The 17,656-nt window shown below is 33.6% G+C and overlaps 1 protein-coding gene across 14 annotated transcripts in view; it reads left to right on the top strand.

Moving 5' to 3' along the window:
- The window catches only part of HYCC2 (hyccin PI4KA lipid kinase complex subunit 2), a 118,780-nt gene that overhangs the window by 62,159 nt on the left and 38,965 nt on the right, over nucleotides 1-17,656 (top strand). For 12 of the 14 annotated variants that reach the window (XM_077154655.1, XM_077154661.1, XM_077154662.1 and 9 more), the window contains 2 exons: nucleotides 6,789-6,870; nucleotides 7,853-7,954. In XM_077154655.1, coding sequence (XP_077010770.1) covers nucleotides 6,820-6,870; nucleotides 7,853-7,954 — 153 coding nt within the window. In that variant the 5' untranslated portion in view covers nucleotides 6,789-6,819. Of the gene's footprint in view, nucleotides 1-6,772; nucleotides 6,871-7,852; nucleotides 7,955-17,656 lie in introns of all 14 variants that reach the window. The other 2 variants (XM_077154657.1, XM_077154659.1) reach the window with 1 other exon arrangement.

Below are 17,656 nucleotides of genomic sequence, written 5' to 3'. Positions count from 1 at the left end.
ATTGATGGGTCCTGGCTCCAGCTGTGGTTTCAATGGCTGCAGACGAAACTGGCTGACAGCCTCTGTTTCGACTCCTCCTCTCAAAGGGACAGAGTCAGTTGAGACTTAAGGGCACAGTACCACCTTAGGACTAAAGGAAGCAGTTAGCTTATGAGTGCCATCTGCTGGGAATGCCAGAAAAGCACAGATTTGGGGAACCATCAGAGAAGCTTGGTGTCTTTCAGGTCTCCTTCCCAGGGTACTTTGGAACCGAGCTATTGCCCCTTTGTGGGTCCATGTCCCTATTTGACTAGGAAATTCTGACTTGGGAGAGTCTTCTACGGGGTGACCCACCTCCTAGAAGTTGTCCTCCAGGCAACAGCAGATAGAACAACAAAAGGAATGTTGAAAACCTATAGAGGCAAACAGACAAATGAACAAAGAGAACAGATCAACATTCCTGGAAAATAAACAGGGGAAAGGAAACTTTCTCCTGGGGGTGAAAAATTGCACAAATATTACATCTCAAAAATTGTACCATATATCCAGGGCAAGAATCAGAAGAATAAGAGCTAGAAAATCTGACCAGTTAAAAAGGAGCTATGTCACAGGTCTAGAATAAGTGTCAAAGAAGAGCTTTAGCACAAAGTCAAGCGAGAAAACCCTAGGCAAGTAAGAGAAACTGGCCTCCAGAGTAAACTCATCAAGATAATCAGATGCTTGGAAACCAGCAAAAGATTAGGCAAGAAGTCAGTAGTAGTATATATTTAAGTTACCGAGAAATTAAAACTGCCAAATATTCTTTATTTGGAAAAACTGTCCTTCAAAAAAGAGGGAGAGTTCAAAATATTCAAAGATAAACAAAAATTGAAAGAGTTCGTCAACAAGAGACCGGACCTCAAGAATTAAACTAAAGGAAGTTCTCCAGGCTGAAAGGAAAAGACAGGAAAGAAAGGTTTAGAGGAGAGTGTAGTAATGAAGATTATGAGAAAGCATAATTAAAAGGATAAAAAGAGAAAAATAAAATATCACATATAGAAACCAAAGGATAAAATGGTTGAAGTAAATACTGTTTACACAGTAATATCTTTGAATATTAATGGATTAAATCTCCAATGGAAAGACAGATTTGGAGAATGGTTTAAAAAGTATTATCCATCTATATGCTCACCTTAAACTCAAGGACACAAATAGGTTGAATATGAAAGGTTAGAAAAAGATTTCATGCAAATAGTAACCAAAAAAAGAGAGCTAGGGTAGCTATGCTAATATTGGACAACTGAGACTTTAAGTGAAAAGCTGTTACAAGAGTCAAAGAAGAACAATCTATATTAATAAAAGAGACAATCCACTAAGAAGAAATAATCATCAATATTTATGCACCTGACCAGGGTGCCCCAAAACACATGAGGCAAACATTGGCAGAACTGAATGGAGAAATAGGCACCTCTACTGTAATAGTTGGAGACTTCAATACACCACTCTCATCAATAGAAAGAACATCTAAGAAAAAGATCAGTAAGAAAACCGAGAACTTTAATAATGTGATAAATGAAGTAGACCTAACAGACATCCACAGAATGTTACGACCCAGAACAGCAGGATATACATTCTTCTCAAGTGCTCATGGATCGTTCTCCAGGGTAGATCACATGTTGGATCACAAAATGCATCTCAATAAATTGAGAAAGACTGAAATTAAACAAAGAATCTTCTCTGACCAAAATGAAATGAAGCTAGAAATGAGTAACAGGCAGAGAATGGGAAAATCCAGTAGATGGAAGGTTACTACACACACATTATCAGTGGGTCAAAGAAGAAATTACAAGGGAAGTCAGTAAATACCATGAGATGAATGAATACTAGATCACAGCATATCAGAACTAAAGGATGGAGCTAAGGCAGTGCTGAGAAGGAAATTTATAGGCCTGAATACCTACGGTGAAAAAGAAGAAAGCACCAATACAAAGACCTTATTGTACACATGGAGGAACTAGAAAAAGAACAGCAAAACATCCCCAAAGCAAGGAAAAGGAAAGAAATAACAATTAGAACAGAAACAAATGAAATTCAGAATTAAAAAAAGAAGAGAGAAAATCAACAAAATTCACAACTCCTGACAAAAAAAATAAAGAAGATGTAAGAAATAAAATCAGAAATCAGTGGGAGGATATTATTACTAACCTCACAGAAATAAAAATGGATCATAAAAGAATACTTTGAACAATTGTATGTCACAAAAGTAGACAACTTAGATGAAATGGACAAATTCCTAGAAACACCAACAACGTGCACTGATCGAGAATAAATAGTGGACATCTACAGACCAATTACAAGTAAAGATCAAATCTATCATTAAAAAAACACCCTACAGGGATGTGCAAGAATATTTCAGTGGTAGAATCTTCACCTGCCATGCTGGAGACCCCAGTTCGAGTCCTGGCCCGTGCCCACCTCCAAAAAAAAAAAAAAAATCAACAAATGGTGCTGTAATAATGGGATAGTGACTTGGAAAAAGAATGAAATGTGACTCCTACCGTGTAGCATAGAAAAAAAAAAAAAAGAAAAGAAATCTCCCTACAAAAAAAATTGAAGAGGAGGGAACTACTACTTAACTGATTCAGTGAGGACAATATCACCCTAAATGTCACAGCCAGGTAAAGATACTACGAGAAAAGAAAATTACAGATGAAATTCTCAGATGCCTCTAGATGTAGAAATTCTCAACAGCATTCTTGTAAATTATATCCAACAGTATGTTAAAGTAATTATACCCTATTATCAAATAGGTTTTATCCCAGGTATGCATGGCTGGTTCACAAATTAATTAATGTAATATACCACATTAACATAATCGGAAGGGAAAAACCACATGGATATCACGATCACCACAGAAAAGCCATTTGACAAAATTCAGCATCCTTTTTTGATGAACATATTTCAAAAGATAGAAAAAGAAGGAAACTTCCTCAACAAGATAAAGGTTATATATGAATCACCCACAGCTAACATCATACTCTGATGAAAAACTGAAAGCTTTTCCTTTAAATTCTTTAAATTCCTTTAAATTCTAGCAAAAGACAAGGATGCCCACTGTCACCACTGTTATTCAGCATTGTGCTAGAAGTTCTAACAAAGCAGTTAGTCAAGAAAAAGAAATAAAAGACATCCCTTTTGGAAAGGAAGAAGGAAAACTTTCACTATTTGCAGATGATATAATCCTACGTATTAGAAAATCCTGAAAAATCTGCAAGTCTACTGGAGCTAATAAACGAGTTCAACAGAGTCACAGGATACAAGATCAACATAAAATCAGTAGTGTTTGAAAATGGATGGTGATGATGGCAGCACATTATTGTTAGTGTAATTAACAGTGCTTAATATGTCTGTGATTATTATTGAAAGGGGAAATGTAGTGTTGTGTATGTCACTAGAAGGAAAGCTAGAGGATAAAACATGGGTTTGTATGACACAGTGAACCCTGTTGTGGGCTATGACTTTGGTTAATGATAGAAATATAAGAAGGTTCTTTCATGAACTATAACAAATGTATGTCACTATGACATGATATTAATAATAGGGTGGTATTTGGACAAAAATACACCTAATGCAAACTATGAAATATAGTTAATAGTAATTCAATATTTTTTTCATCAGCTGTAACAAAGATACAATAGCAGTCAATAATAGGAGGGTACAGGGGGATGGAAATTTTCTTTTTGGAGTAATGAAAATATTCTAAAATTGATTGTGGTGATGAATGCACAGCTCTATGACTATACTGTGAGTCGTTATACAGTGTGGATGGATTGCATAGTGTGTTAATATATCTCATTAAAATACATTAAAACTGCTTTTAAAATGTATTATAAAGCGACGATAATTAAAATGGTGCAGTTGAGATATAAAATTAATGGGGAAATTAGCTGAGAAATAATTCCAAGTATATGTAAGAATTTAGTATATGATAAAAGTAACATTTCAAGTCAGTGAGAAAAAGAATGGATCTGCAAACATGGTATTAAAACGATTGGAACTATTGAGAGAAATAAACTAATTTAAATCTTAACTCATATCACATGAAAGTAACTTCTAGATTGCTTAAAAAGTTAGCTATAAGCCTAGTTTTTAAATTTAGAAGATTCAAGCCTTAAACTAAGCAAGCAAGATGATTTTTAAAATACAGTAAAATATATTATGACATCTTTTTCCATGTCCCTTTCATGTATATTACAACAATTAGGTGTATTAATTTTTTAATGTTTTGGCAATAGAATCTCTTGAATGTTCTGGTATCAGTTTTGAAAATCTTATAGATCATGTTAATAAATGTTGGAAATAGAAAGCTTTATATTTAAATATATTTAGGCTTCTATGTTCAGGTAGTCCATTTATAAAAAGAACAGGAAGAAATTGTTATGTATATGTAACAATCATATGCTTTAAAAATGTGCTGGAGGGTGGGCCATGGTGGCTCAGTGGCAGAGTTCTTGCCTGCCGTGCCGGAAACCCAGGTTCGATTCCCGGTGCCTGCCCATGTCAAAAAAAAAAAAAAAAAGTGCTGGAAAGGGTTATGGTTTGAAAAATAAAGTCTTGACAATTTAATATCCAGTAATATGGGAGTTTTTGAAAGTTTCTAATTATTTTGGAAAAGATATTGTTTCTGTCACCACTGCAATGAAACTGTGCTTTTCTTCTTAACATGATAGTAAATATATTGCAAGCATTTCTCCTTGTCTGAGTATTTCTCTAAGAGAATATAAAATTCAGTATATCTTGTTGAGTTTGTGGGTCACAGGAGTAATTAGAGGTAATGAAGTAGTAGAAGAAGAGATGTTATAAATGCAAATTAACAACTCGGCTTCTTTTGTTTTAGTTTCATAAACGAATTGGGAGGAAAGGGAAATAAAAGAGTAAGATGTTGAATTTAAGTCTTAAAAATTACTTTCTAAGAAATGAATGTAGGCTTTAATTATTTGTAATTTATCTGAAGCTTAATAAAAATGATTCTAGGACAGGCCATGGTTGCTCAGTGACAGAATTCTCACCTACCATGCCAGAGACCTGGGTTTGATTCCCGGTGCCTGCCCATGTTAAAAAAAAAAAAAAAGGTTCTACCATACTTAGGTACTTTGTAAATAAAAATCTTATTTGCAGTCAGTAGCTATTAAAGTTTTTTTTTAACTTACAGAGATTTGACAGAAAACCTGGAATTTCTACTCTTAATAGTACTAAGGAATTTCTTTGGAGATATATGTATTCAAGTCCTTTGCCCATTTGTAATTGGGTTGTTTGTCTTTTGTTATTGAGTTGTAGTTCTTTATATAGTCTAGATATTAAACCTTAACAGGTACATAATTTATAACTGTTTTCACCCATTCTGTAAAGTGTCTTTTCACTTTCAAAATCTTCCAACTTTTGTTCTTTTTCGATGTTCCTTTGACTGTTCTGGACCTCTTGCCATTCCATTTGAATTTGATGATTGGATTTTCCATTGCTGTATAAAAAAAGGCTGCTGAAATTTTGATAGGTATTGTATTGGATCTGTAAATTTCTTTGGGTACTATAGACATCTTAATAATATTAAGTCTTCCAAGTCATGAACATGGGATGTCTTGCCATTTATTTAGATTTTCTTTAATTCCTTTCAGCAGTTTTTCATAGTTTATAATATACGTCTTTTACATTCTTGATTAAATTTATTCCTAGATATTTTTTTTTCTTTTAGAAGCTATTGTAAAATAGTATTGTTTTCTTGATTTTCTTTTCAAATTGTTCATTGCCAGTATTTGGAAGCATCGCTGATTTTAGGGTATTGATTTTGAGCTCCACAACTCTGCTGAATTTGTTTATTAGCTTTCATATTTCATAGCTTTCTTTAGAATTCTTTGGGATTTTCTACATATGGGATCATGTGATCTGAAAATAGATGTGATTTTGCTTCTTCCTTTCCAGTTAGATGTCTTTTATTATTATTATTTTTTTCTCATCTAATTGGTCTGGCTAGAACGTCAAGTACTTTGTTATTATTTTCTCAGTCTTTTTTTTTTAACTAGCATTTCTTTTTAAAAATAGTACATGCTTATTTTTGTTTTTAATTCAAAACTACATAATTAGAATAGTCTCAATAATCCCTTCCCTTGGAGGGAAAAGTTTAATAGTTTAGTTATAAGCTTTTTTAGTTCAAGTATTTTTACATTTTATGTAATTTTTAAAGGAATTGTGTTTTAGTTCCAAGCTCTTTTCACATTTTTAAATAATTTTTTAATGGACTTGTAGTCTGCATATTCTTGTATAACTTGGTTTTTTCTACATGGACATTTTTCCATTTAGAAAACATAGCTCTACCTTTTTCAAAAGCCCTGTTCATAATATAATACTTTTATAATCAGTTTGTGAAGTACATGACTCCTGATTTCTAGCTCATTTAGCTCTTTCATTTATAATCTCTCCCGTGGTTCATTCCATGATGTGTAAGTTATTCCAGTTATATATTGGGAAGAGCTCCAGTTATAGACTATGCATTTATCTTGCCCAGTGTGCAGTTGATTTTACTTAGTAAACTTATCTTTACTACTTTTTAAGTGCAGTTGCTGTGGAAAATATGAAAACATTAAAATAATATGTTTAAAACATGTCTTTTAAAAAAAATTTCTGAAAAAAATTTTTGGTTTAATTGCACTTCATTCTAAACACAAGCCTCCTTATATAAAATATCTACTAGATAAATTTCTGTTTTAGTGAGAAGCATACATAATTTACCTTTAGTAGCTTCTGTTAATAATATGTTCAGTGCTTTTTTCTTTCAGAGATAGAAGAAAGAATAGAAGGTAGAAGAAGATGCTGGGATCTGAACGTGGTGTTGTGGAAGAATGGTTATCAGAGTTCAAGGTACATTGGATTGGTAATAAGAATGTGTTATGTGATTTTAGATATTAGTAATCCAAACAGCTAGTGAATATGTTTTCTATGGAGAAACCTATACGAATGTTATATGATGTATGGAGGTGCATGGGTGGTTCAGTGGTAGAATGCTCACCTTTCATGTGGTGGACCCCGGTTTGATTCCTGGACCATGCACCCCCCCAAAAAAAATTTGGTGTGAAATTTTTATATGATGTTAAAATGGTAAAATATGAAATCATGTGTTTCTATAACTACAATTCTGAAAAAAAAATACTAATAGGTTAAGGGCTAGAGAATAATATGTAAAAATGAAAATAGTTTTTTGTATCCATGTCCTGCATATCTGAATTCTAAAATTTATTCAATAAAAGAGAGGAAGCCTCCAAGCTTTAATAAGGCACAAAATAGAACTAATGCCTTAAGTTTGTATTTCCTATAATTAAAAGCCATGCAGTGGTTTGATTGAAAACTATGTAATTTATTAACTCCATGGATATAAATGTTTTTTTTTTAAACATAAAATGCTAGAATTGAAATATACTCTAACATTATTTGATTTTTCAGGCCAGATTAGTTTAAGATGACCTCTTTTGGCAAATCTTGATGTAATATTTATGATTTCTAATCAATTTTCATGGTTAAGTTTTTAGAAGAATTGTATAATATAATTTGTTTTATTAACTCACATGTTTAGTTCCTTGTAATAATTTACACTTATCCTGAAATTATTTATCTACTAAAAAGAGCATATTATTTACAGAAACTGTTAAAGGTAAATGGTGTATGCTTTTCACTACAACAGTAATTTATCTAGTAGATATGTAATTTTATATATCTTCCTTATATTAATTGTTTGCGCTTTTCCTAAAAATTGTAAGTTTTTTTCAGGAGCAAACATGTAAAATGATGTTCATTACTTCCGAAATAGTAAGTTCACTTTTTGTTTTCTTTTCGTGGTTTCTTGTAGGCATTACCTGACACTCAGATCACCAATTATGCAGCAACTTTACACCGGAAAAAAGCACTGGTACCAGCCCTCTATAAAGTTATCCAAGATTTGAATAATGAGGTAGGAGAGTTTGTAGGAAAAGTAATTTCAACATAGTAAAATGAAATATGTGAAATAAAACACATAAAAATTTTATGATTTTTCCCTCCTTTAAAAAAATATCCTTCCTTGTGGAATTAGAAAACTTGCCACTGTTTTTCATTCTAAATTGCTTTGACTTTCTCTATTTTCTACCTTTTTGTATTTTAAAATATGTTCCTGTTGAGGACAGCATGTTTTGATTCTTGATTTGAGGGACCATTATCTCAATAGATAATTTAATTTGAAACTTTTGTCTGTGACTATTTCCCATTCCAGAATCCAGATTTTAGCATTATACTGATTTGAGATTTATTTTAAATATTGCTTGCTTTTATTTTGTTGACAATATAGAACTATATATAATCACTCTAATCAGTGAAATCAAATGTGTGTAACATGAAATGATGATACTAGCAAATATAGCTTTAAAATGATCAGGGAAAGCATTTTCTCAGTCTAAATACTCAAGATTAATGAACTTAGAATAAGAATTCCTAGTATTCAGTCTTGAGCTGGAAGAAGCAAAAATGTATCTATATATTGCAGCTATAGAATCCATATGTCAACTTATACAAAATACACACACTCCCTTTCCATTTACACTTTAGTATGATATACAATTTTATCACCACTGATTTCATGTATGCTTTAAATGAAAGGAACACACAGGAAAGTAGCTTCTTATCTTCCCAGATACAGCCTCCCAGAGTGCCTCTGCAGTGTACTGGAGTGAGTTTGAAGAAGTTCAGGTAATCATCTCCTAACCAGCAGCTTAACTTAAAAGTGCATATTCAGTTTTGTCCTATCACTAAAAGCTTGCTTACTAACTGTTTTCTATCTCCTAAACTTGGATTGACTCACAGTTAGGCTTGCATCTGTTGCTATTTGTAGCAGCAATTGCAGGATTCATTTGGCTCTTTTTCTCTTGCTGTGGATTTCTAAATGTTTATAACTGTAGATATGAGTAATGTATATACATACATATCTTTCTTGGTCAGCAGTTTTCAAAGTTCTGGGTTTGAATAATGAATGTGTATATTCCCTATCTTTTGTTTTGTGCTAACTTATTTAAACTTTGCTTATTAAGACTTGTGTTTTATGTTTTTTCTTTAGAGTATAAGCTCTTCATGGGCAGATATTCTATCTTTGTTACATCCCTGGAATCTAGTACTTTGTAATGTACATAATAAACAATTTATAAATATTGATTAGAAGAATGGTGAAGTAAAAAATGAGGTTCTTAAATGCTGTCATTTTTGTTGAGATTCACAAATCTGTAAAAAAGTATCCTTTTCCTTCTTTACTTTTTACTTGCCTATTCCCCCAAAATATATTCTTTACATTGACAGGTTGCACAAGGGGCAAAGTAGTTCTTTATCCTTATTTCTTTCCTTTGATAGATGATCATTGGTGCTGTTGGCAAATGAGAATTACCTGGCAAGGCTGTGGGCCCTTTGTAATTGGGTTGATAATGAACCCCATTGAAGAAGGGAAAGGGGATAATGACAAGGAAGGAAAGGCTAGCATTACTAGAATCTGGTAAACTTGAATAAATATATATTTTGAACATTTTTTATTGTATAATATAACACATTCACAAAGCAAAGAAAGAAAAAAGCAATAGTTTTCAAAACACTCTTCCACAAGTAGTTACAGAACAGATACCAGAGTCTGTCATGGGCTACCATACCATCTTAGATTTTTCCTTCTAGCTGCTCTAAGCATTGGAGGCTAGAAGGAATAAATATTTTTGTATCATCACAATAGATTTTTTTTTCTTTTTTGTGAAAAATAACATATGTACAAAAAAGCAATAAATTTCAAAGCACAGCACAACAATTAGTTGTACGACAGATTTCAGAATCTGGTATGGGTTACAATTCCACAATTTTAGGTTTTTACTTCTACTTGCTCTAAGATAGTAGAAACTAAAAAAATTTCAATATAGTGATTCAGCATTCATACTCATTTGTTAAACCCTACCTTCTCTGTATAACTCCACTGTCACCTTTAATCTTTCTTTCACTCTTTAGGGGTATTTGGACTATGGCTAGTCTAACTTTTTCATGTTAAAAGGTCCTGTCAATACAGAGATGGGGAACTAGCTGATGTTCTGGAGAGTCTGGGCCTCTAGGTTTGAGGACTTATCTGGTACAAGGACCGATCTGAAAGCTGTAGGTTTCTGGAAAGTTACCCTAGTGCATGGAACCTTTGTAGATTTTATATATTGCCCTAGGTGTTCTTTAAGATTGGCTGGTATGGTTTTGGTTGGTATTTGGCAAGTTATGATAGGTAGCAATGTCTAACTGAAGCTTGCGTAAGAGCAACTTCCAGAATAGCCTTTTGACTCTATTTGAACTTTCAGCCACTGATACCTTATTTGTGTACACTTCTTTTCCCCCTTTTGGTCAGGATGGAATTATTGATCCCACAGTGCCAGGGCCGGCTTCATCCCTGGGAATCATCTCCCATGTCACCAGGGAGACTTTCAGCCCTGAATGTCATGTCCCATGTATGGGGGAGGGCAATGATTTCACTGGCAGATTTGGGCTTAGAGAGAATGAGGCCACATCTAAGCAGCAAAAGAGGTCCTCTGAAAGTAACTCTTAGGCATACCTATAGGTAGGCTAAGCTTCTCTGCTACATACATAAGCTTCAGAAGAGCAAGCCTCAAGATCAAGGGCTTGGCCTATTGATTTGGGTGTCCCTAATGTTTGGCACAATATCCGGGGTTTCTCCAGCAGTGAAATTTAATAATTCCATATTTTCTCTCCCATCCCTCAAGGACTTTCCCAATACTTTTTTATTTTCTGCGTAATATATTATGGGATATATCCAGGCATTACATTAAGCTATACAGGATTAAAGGCCCTCATTTATATTATATATTTGTTTTTATAAACATCTGGCTTAATAATGTGCCTTGAAAAATTCTGAAATTAGAATATTCCAAATAATTGTCAATAAACAGTCATGAAATGAAATGGAAAAAGAAGGGAAATGATGTATTCCACAGAGACTTGTTCTTAATTATGTTCAATTATTTGAACCTAAAAGAAGATTTTAAAAAAATGTCATTTCTTTTGATTACCATAAGTTCTTTGAGGATGCCTTGAGACAACCCTCAAATGTGTTTATAGGTTTACAAGTGTGATGAGGAGTTGAGCTAGAATGGGTTATTTCTTTTGTTTCATTTTAGTATTTTATTAACTTTATTTACATTACAATTCATATATTAAATTCTGGCTTAGAAAAAACAGCACAGGTACATAAATATTATAAAAATTTAAGTCAGAAGTCAGAAATTTTAATTTTTGAATAAAAGACTTGTTTCTAAGTTGATGAAAGTAAATCATTAAAAAAATAAACATCTGAACTTATACTTTGAAATGTCTTCTACAAATGTCACTTTGTGAGGCTCTCTGGTTTTCCAATAGTGCTACCTAACAGTACCAAAAAAATCCTATAATTTTTAAAAATTGCTTTCTAAAACTTTTTAGTTTTGTTGTTTAGTTTTAGTTTTGTAAACTTGTAATAGTTCTAAATTTTTTCTCTTGAGGAAACATTTAATTTTTAAAAAACCACCATAACTTTATTACATAATAGTATGTAAATAAAATAGGTGTTCGTGTGTGACATTTTTAAGGGCTCTCTTGGAGTAAAAGCTTTAATATCCATAAACTCCCAAACAGATCACCATTTTAGATTACTTCATTTTACCCTTACCTCTATCCCTCATCCCCAGCATTTTTGTTTGTTTTCTTTTTGGAATTATAGATCATTTCACAAGAATCAGTATTTATATAAAGACAATAAAATAAAGGCAACCCAAATTGCTTTTCTGATACTGGGAAATCCTAAAATGCCAAAGGCCTTTTATACTGTTTTATGGCCAAAGTTGTGATTAATTATGAAATAACAGAACTCTTTGTCTAATGTGATTTCTAAACTAACACTGAAATTATTTCCCAAAGATGTGTTCTATAATATTTTGAACAGTTTCTTATGTGGAAATGAATATATAACATTCAGAGATTATTATATTTTGGAAGCTGTAGCATTTAAAAAATTATTCTGGCAACTGGCTGATTATAATGAACGATGCATCTTGACCTCTTATCTCTGAAGTCATAATTTTTTTATTTCTAGCCATGATAAGATCTCATATTTAAGATACTGAAAGAAAACACTGCCAGGCAAATGTTCTTTATCTGGCAAAACTGTCCTTAAAAAATGAGAGAGTTTAAAATACGCACAGATAAACTGAAGCTGAAACAGTTCATCAACAAGAAAACTTGCCCTACAAGTTTTTTGGGTTCCTATTGGCAGAGCCTAATAAGGAACCAGTAGGAATATGAGAAATGGGGTTTCCAGAATCCCAGCCCCAACCTCCCAGAGCAGAATAGAGAAGGGTGGGTTGGGAGCTGATACACAATGAATTAATAAGTGGAGCATTATTCCTTTAATATTAGAAGGAAAGGTTGATGTATCAGTTAGCTGCTTTTTTTTTTTTTTTGCAATTTTATCAAGATGTAGTCACATGTCATACAATCCATCCACATGCACTTGTCCCCCAAATCAATTTTAGAACATTTTTATTAATCTAAAAAGAAACATTCCATACCCCATAGCAGTTACTGATTTCTAGCTTTGTTTCATTTTGGTCAGAGAAAATCCTTTGTATAATTTCAGTCTTTCTCAATGTATTGAGATGGGTTTTGTGACCCAACCTGTGATCTATCCTGGAGAATGATCCATGAGCACTTGAGAATATATATCCTGCTGTTCTGGGTTGTAATGTTCTGCATATGTCTGTTAGGTCTACTTCATTTATGATATTATTAAGGTTCTCTTTTTCCTTATTGATCTTCTATTTAGATATTCTTTCTGTTGATGAGAGTGGTATATTGAAATCTCCAACTATTACCATAGAGGTGTCTGTTTCTCCATTCAGTTTTACTGATGTTTGCCTCATGTATTTTGGGGCACCCTGATTAGGTGCATAAATATTTATGATTGTTATTTCTTCTTAGTAGATTGCCGCTTTTTTAATATATAGTGTCCGTCTTTGTCTCTTATAACTTAAAAGTCTGTTTTGTCCAGTATTAGCATAGCTACCTTAGCTCTTTTTTTGGGTACAATTTGCATAGAACATCTTTCATCCTTTTACTTTCTACATATTGGTGTTTTGGGGTCTAAGGTGAGTCTCTTGTAAACAACATATAGCTGGATCATGCTTTTTAAGTGCATTCTGTCCATCTGTGTCCTTTGGTTAGTTTCATCCATTAATAATCAGTGTTACTACTCTAAAGGCAGTACTTTAGCCATTTTGTCTTTTGGTTTTTATGTCATATCTTTTTCTTTTTTTGGTTTCTCTTTTCGTCTATTGCCACCTCCTGTTCTATACAGTTGATCTTTTGTGATGTATCTGATCCCTTTTTCATTTCTGTTTCTGTATGTTTACAAAACATTTCTTTGGAGATACCCTTTAGGCTTTATTACACAACCTACACCTAATTTGGAAAGATACAAACTTAGCATATTCTCTGCGCCTGAATCTATCTGCTTCCCCTTTTCATTTTGTTTTTGTCCTACTTTACATTTTGCATGCCCGTATCAGGAAATATGCCTTTTTCTTGTTCAGTTGTGTTCTGACTCATATTAACTAAAGAGTAGTGTTGTATATTGAGGTTACAGTACTATTGGGTCTAGCATTTACCCATTTAGTAGCCTTCACTGATGATCTTCATTTCTTTACACTACTGCAAGCCACTCTCTCCTGTCTTTTCCTTTCATCCTGTAGAACTCCCTTTAGTAATTCTTGTAGGACAAGTTTTTTGTTGATGAACTGTTTCAGTTTCAGTTTATCTGTACATATTTTAAACTCTCTCTCAGTTTTGAAGGACAGTTTTGCCAGGGGAAGAATATTTGCCTGGCAGTGTTTTCTTTCAGTACCTTAAATATATCATACTTCTGCCTTCTCACTTCATGGTGCTGATGAGAAATCGGCACTTAGTCTTACTGAGGATACCTTGTATGTGATAAATTGCTCTTCTTTTGTTGCTTTCAGAATTTTCTCTTTATCTTTGGCATTTGACATTCTGAGTAGTGTATAGTCTTAGAGTGGGTCTATTAGGATTTAAACTTGTACATTATGTCTTTCATAAGATTTTGGAAATTTTTGTACATTATTTCCTCAGATATTCTTTCTGCCCCTTTCCCTTGCATTCTCCTTTTGGAGCATCTAGGATGCATATGTTTGAGTGCTTCGTACTGTCGTTCCAATCCCTGAGGCACTGCTCAGTTTTTTCTATTATTTGTTCTTCTGACTGTATGATTTTGATTGTCCTATCTTCTTATTCATTGATTCTTTCTTCTGCCTGTTCACATCTCCTGTTTTATGCCTCTAGTTATTTTTAATCTCTACCAATGTGCCTTCATACCTATAATTTCTGTTACTTTTCTTTTTATACTTTCAAATTCTTATGCTCACAAATTGTCTTTTTAATATTCTTTAGTTCTTTATGCTTTTTTCCCTTCATCTCTTTGAATTGATTAGAAGATTTGTTTGAATATCTTGAGTAGTTGTTCCAACTTCTGAGTCCCTTCTGAAGTTTTAATTTGTTCCCTTGACTGAGCCATATCTTCTTATTTCTTAGTATGGCTCATAATTTTTTGCTGATGTCTAGGCATCTGATTATCTTGACGAGTTTACTCTGAAGGTCAGTTTCTCTTTCCTTGGGTTTTCTTGTTAATTGGCTTTGTGTTAAAACTCTTCTTTGAGGGCGGGCCGCGGTGGCTCAGCGGGCAAGAGTGCTTGCCTGCCATGCCGGAGGACCCCGGTTCGATTCCCGGCCCCAGCCCATGTAAAAAACAAACAAACAAACAAAATATAATAAAACAAGAAAATGTTTAAAGATGTTTCCCTTTCTTCCTCCTTTCCTTCCTTTCATCCTTCCTTCCTTCTCTGTCTTTCCTTCCTTTAAAAAAAAAAAAAAAAAAAAAAAAAAACTCTTCTTTGATGCTTGGTTCAGCTTATTCTAGACCTGTAAGCGTAGCCCGTGTTTAAATATTCAGATTTTTCTCTGCTCTTTTTCATCTGATTCTTGCTCTGGATATGCCGTGTAATCTTTAAGATTTCACTTTTAGTTCAGTTGTTTCACCTCCAGGAAAGAGCTTCCTTTCCTCCGTTCCTTCTCCAGGAATCTTGATCTGCTCTTTTTGTTTTTGTGCATACTTTTCTCCCCACCTCTGTGATTTGTTTAAATTCTCTCCCTCACTCAGTGCCCCCTTTTCCTTTCCTTCAATTCCAGTACCCATCCTGTCTTACAACAGTTCTATTTAATCCCCCTTTTTGTTTTTCTGTGAGGCTTTTCTGCCTCTGATTTCTTCCCCATTAGAGTATCCCGTCCTTGAGAGCCAAATGTGGTCAGTCCAGAGAGGTGTGTCACTTCAGAAAGGTCCATTTTGCCTTTAGGTGGCCCAGTTGACTGCAACGGGATTGAGTGAGGGTGCAGCAGTTCTTGTCAATATTCTATTTCTGTCCTGCACCCACTGGGGGCCCTTTTGTATGCAGGACTCTTCAGTGGTTTGTGTTCTGCTTGCATCTTTACAGACTTAGGTCTCTGTGCGTGGATATAAATGGATTTCAAAGTCTCTGCTGTGAATTACTCTACAGTTTTTGTGAAGGAAGGGAGTCAGGCCATGCTACCTCTGTGTGATTTTCAAGCAGTGCAAGATAAGTGAGGGCAGGGGGAACTGAAACAGATTGGCAGGTCTAGAATGGAATTTTCCTACCTGAAATTTTTCTGTTTCTTCTAGTCAGCATTTGTGGAGTCTTTCTGCAGTTTCTCCTGTCCACCAGCGTTCTAACTAAGTGGGGTTTGTCCTTTTATTCCTTAAATCTCTGGGAAATATTATTTAGGAAATATCTTATGTTGCCATGTGGATATTGTCACTGCAACCTAAATTTTAATGATGCATTTTACAATTATTCCCTCACAAATATTCTTAGCTTCTTTCCCTCTCATTCCCTCAGTTTATACTTTTTGGGCACAATCTCAACATTGGATAAAACCTAGCCATTCATCAACTTTATGCCTGTTCCTAGAGCGGCTAACGTGCCTAGAAAAAAACAATTTTATTGACTTGCTCCACTTTAAATTCAGAACTGCAAATTTCAGATGAGTACATGATCCTGTCATGCAGCCTTCTTTAATTCCTTGCTGTTCTACCTTTCATTTTACATCTTTTCTCATACTCTTACCCTACTTCTTCCACATTTTTAGTTTCCTTTCTTTATCATTAAAGAATAAAAAGAAAATAGTTGAGAACTCGCTTCTTTTGCCATTTTGCAAGCATTTCTGCCCACACTCTTCTGCACTTTCTCTTTTTCAGTAGATGAAGTATCCAGGTTCTATCAAAGACTACCTCTTCCATTTGGGTCTGGATCCCCTCTTCTCTTGCCTCCTCAAAGACTCTGCTCCTACAATTATTCCCTCTCTCGCCATCATTGGTTTTTTTTCCTTTTCTGCTGAATGGAATAAGGTCTCCTCCTTTTTATCGTCTATTCCATTTCTCTGTCCCTCTTCACATATGAACTTCATAAAATATTGCTTTATAATTTTGTCTTTACTTCCTTACCTCACATTCTTTCTCTAACCCACTCATATTGGGCTTCATTCTCCATTATTCCACCCAAACTGCTATTAGCTTCATTATATTCATTAGATTACATGTCTCTTAGTAATCATCACGTCAAAACAGTCTTTGCTGACTTTGGGGAATGTTTCAGTTATTTTTAAGCTTATTTTTTAACCCAAAGGATAATATTTTTTAACATCTTTTAATGTGAATTATAGTGTCATTTAGGGGAGATCAGAATAATTTATTATTTTGAGAATTTGAGAACATGATGATATGATTCATATGTTTAGAGGTAAAGATGTTAATAGATAGAATGGCTAAAATTTATACCTCTTACTTTGCAATGATATCTGCTTAAAAGCTACTGGATTGATTGCCAGAACAAAGTAATAATTTTAGCAAGTATATTTTTTCTCTATTTTCAACTAAAATAGAATTTTCTAAATGCTTTTTCCTACTGAGGAAGGAGATTTACAGGTCATTTGTAACATACACTCAATATAATTATACCATGACCAATCAAATTTAGAGAAGGCAATCTTTGAAGAGTCTTTTCTTACTCAAGAGGAAAGTGACTTTGAAACATAAGTGTATTTTTTTATTAAAAGTATTTATGAGAGCAACAATCTTTAATTCCTGAAAAGACCTGAATATTATCATCAGCACTTAAGAAGGATTCTAACAACTGACTATTTTCAAAAGCTTGTTACCTTTCATTATTGGCACCGCATGGAATATACTATTTTGTCATTACACCGCTCTCACTCCTACTGCACCTCCATTTTAGTATAAGAAATATGATATATTGAAAGCATCAGTTTGGTGTGAGATGACCTGGATTTAACAAATTCCTCCACCACTAACTTCTTGTGAGTTAGGTCAAGTTGAGTGATCTAGACTTCAGAATAAAGGAAGAGTTGGAATTTTTTTTTTTTTTTTAAGATTTTGACATTCTATGATAGTGACTCACATATAGGGCTTAGTAGTTACTAGATATGTATGTGTGTATAAAATTTTAACTTTAGAGCTATGCTG

Source organism: Tamandua tetradactyla, chromosome 3, assembly GCF_023851605.1.
Source record: "Tamandua tetradactyla isolate mTamTet1 chromosome 3, mTamTet1.pri, whole genome shotgun sequence".
Taxonomy (NCBI): domain Eukaryota; kingdom Metazoa; phylum Chordata; class Mammalia; order Pilosa; family Myrmecophagidae; genus Tamandua; species Tamandua tetradactyla.
Note: the sequence above shows the minus strand (reverse complement) of the source record. Positions and strands in the feature narration are given on the sequence as shown.